Source organism: Atta colombica, unplaced genomic scaffold, assembly GCF_001594045.1.
Source record: "Atta colombica isolate Treedump-2 unplaced genomic scaffold, Acol1.0 scaffold32, whole genome shotgun sequence".
Taxonomy (NCBI): domain Eukaryota; kingdom Metazoa; phylum Arthropoda; class Insecta; order Hymenoptera; family Formicidae; genus Atta; species Atta colombica.
The window spans coordinates 831,136-833,815 of record NW_017259426.1 but is presented as its reverse complement, the minus strand read 5'-3'; the positions used below and the strand labels follow the sequence as shown (position 1 = coordinate 833,815).

The following is a 2,680-nucleotide window of genomic DNA, read 5'->3' as shown; positions in this document are numbered from 1 at the left end:
ATAATTTCAAGATCGAATTTGATACTCTCTTTCCTTTAAGCTAAAAATTAGATTATTTGTGTTTATACATATAAAGATCTATAGATTATAAATATTTTGTTATTAAAAATGTGAAATATATATATAAAGATCTTATATTATACATTAATCAAGACTGATTTATTTACTCGTACGTAAAATTTGCATATCATTCAAAAGATCGTTCTGAAGTTAAATTAAAGCGAAGTATAGAACATACGATTTTTTAAATGTTAACTTCGTATTAAGAGCTTCGTTATCAACACTTGCAGGTAAAGAATACCCGATAAAACATTTTTTGTCGCATTCGCGGTGAAATTCGAACATCTCTGCAACGGGCACCGATCATTAATCATTCGTCCGCGCGCTGCACATTTGGCCCTCGGCTGAAAATATTTCCTGATATAAGCTCTAAGGGCAGAACCGTTGCTTAGTACACGATTTATAGCTTCTCGCGTGGCCAGGACACGGCGAACGTAACTCAAGCGTGCGCGGATAGAGATATGGCGATTCACGAACATGTATTTTCTCAGATGTGGCGGCAAAAACGGCTAGGAATATACGAACCGTTGGGCGGAACGGTGGCATAAGTCATTCTCCTCATTTGGCAAAGCACGAGGAAAATTTATGGAAGTGCAATTGTACAAAATCTAATTAATTTCTTAAAACAGTTCTTTTACGATTATAAGAGAGAGAAAGATATAAAATTTTGTAGCACCTCAAAGTAATCACGTAGGAAAATTTTGTAATTTTTATGTAGAATAAATCATAAGATATCTAGGTTTGCATACCTGTATAGAGTCAATACCCATAAGAGACGCGTTCTTAGTGTCGTTCTGCCCGTGTGGATGGCCGTGATTGTGCACATGACCGTGGAGATGTCCATGATGATCTAAACTCGAAGGCGCTCGATCTCTCGGTCTGGTATCGGGATGATTCGCGTGCAAGGGGTGCACCGATTGTAGGTGATGATGATGATCGTGAACGTGATCTAACCTGCTGTGCGTCCTAGTATTAGCATTCGACGACGAGGACTCGCACGATATACCGGAACTAACGTGATGATGGTTCACGCTAGAATGACCGGTTAAACTACCCGATGAGCTGCCATGATGATGACCACCCAAGGGTGTCGTCGATAAACTGCTGTTGACATTGACCACGTGCCGGTGCATCGAGGGTGATCCACCGTGGTTCATCATGCTCGAATTCGATGATGCGCCGCTCAGAGCACCCGAAGTGCCATGATGATCACTGGGAAAGGTAGGATTCGAATGGTGAGCTAAGCTGGAGCCAGCATTGAGTCGATGATGACTGTGGGGAGAGTTCAGGTTTATCGTAGCCGCTATAGGCATAGATGTTGGATGATGGTGACCGATGGAGGCGACGGAACTAGTTTGATTCATGGAACTGGATCCTGGAACAAGAACAACACAACAACTAACTCATTTATATACTATAATAATTAATACGAAGATCTTAAAAATCTAAAGTACGAACCAGATCCGCTCAGAGAACCAGAATTTCCATGAACATGGCTAGTAAGACTAGTTGCCAGACTTCCATGATGATGTCCAGTTATTCCTTGCGCATGTGAGTGATGTACTCCGGATGTGTGGTGATGAGTGACGTTTGTCTTTGCGTTGTTGTGATGATAATGCGTGTGCTGTCGCTGGTGTTGCTGAAAACCTATTAAGTTTTCGTCTAGATTTGTATTATTCCTAAAATTGTCGGCGTGCTTGTGAATATGGTTATGTATGTCGTTATGAAAATGTCCATGAACTCCACGCTCCATCGCTTCGTGATGATGCTGATAAGGATTTAACACCTGCTGCACGTTTTTCAGTTTCTCCTTGCTGGAACTTTGCTTCTGCGGCGACAAGCTGGCGTGATCTTCCAGCTGTTTATCTAATTCTTTACTGGTCTCAAGCACATTCGGCCCTGTCTCTAACAATGGACTAGGACTCGAGGTCAAACTATGATTGTGCTGATTATCCTGTAGACTCGAGGTTTCTTGGACTCTTCGGGCTGCTTCAAAAGCCAAATTGCGAGATAGATCCAAATTACGAGGACTACATGAAAGATTATGTCCGTGAAGAGATAACAACGAATTCTGATTATTTATGGATCTAGAATTAGAGGATATATTTGCTTGATGTTCCAGAAGATCAACGTTTCTAGTATTGTCCAAATTGATCTGCGATTTATCTTGATGGGGGCTCTCTAACCTTCGTATCGGTTCGAAAACATTCTGTAAGGTTTCCAGATTTCGCGGGAGATCTTGATTGTTGGAGATCCTGGAGCTATTCATATTTCTTTCCATTCTGTCCCTCGGTGTTCTTATAGAATCCAAATTGTTAATCGTGGAACATTGACAGGGATGCTGCGGATTTTCAGGTACGTCCAGATCGCTAATCAGTTCTGGTTGAGACATTTTAACATCTAAAATGAAATAATGTACGGAAAACATGCCGATTAAATCTGTAAAACGTAAATTTCTCAGGAGATACGATCAGGAGATAGTATCTCAAGTATCAAATAAACACTTTATATTTTTTAATATGTGTATATTATAACTTCAGAGACTGACGTGTTTATTTTGCTTCGTCGAGTTGCGAGTGTCTGATTATTGAATCTTAATAACCTTGTGACCTTGTTAAAA

General features: G+C 40.4%; 1 protein-coding gene across 1 annotated transcript in view; it reads right to left on the bottom strand.

The window, feature by feature from the left end:
* Window positions 1-2,452, bottom strand: part of LOC108690373 — a 13,128-nt gene extending 10,676 nt beyond the window's left edge. Inside the window, exons 1-2 of the mRNA XM_018197628.1 lie at window positions 1,519-2,452; window positions 810-1,435 (exon numbers count right to left, since the gene is read on the bottom strand). Coding sequence (XP_018053117.1) covers window positions 810-1,435; window positions 1,519-2,452 — 1,560 coding nt within the window. The remainder of the gene's footprint in view (window positions 1-809; window positions 1,436-1,518) is intronic.
* Between the last annotated feature and the right edge of the window lie 228 nt (window positions 2,453-2,680).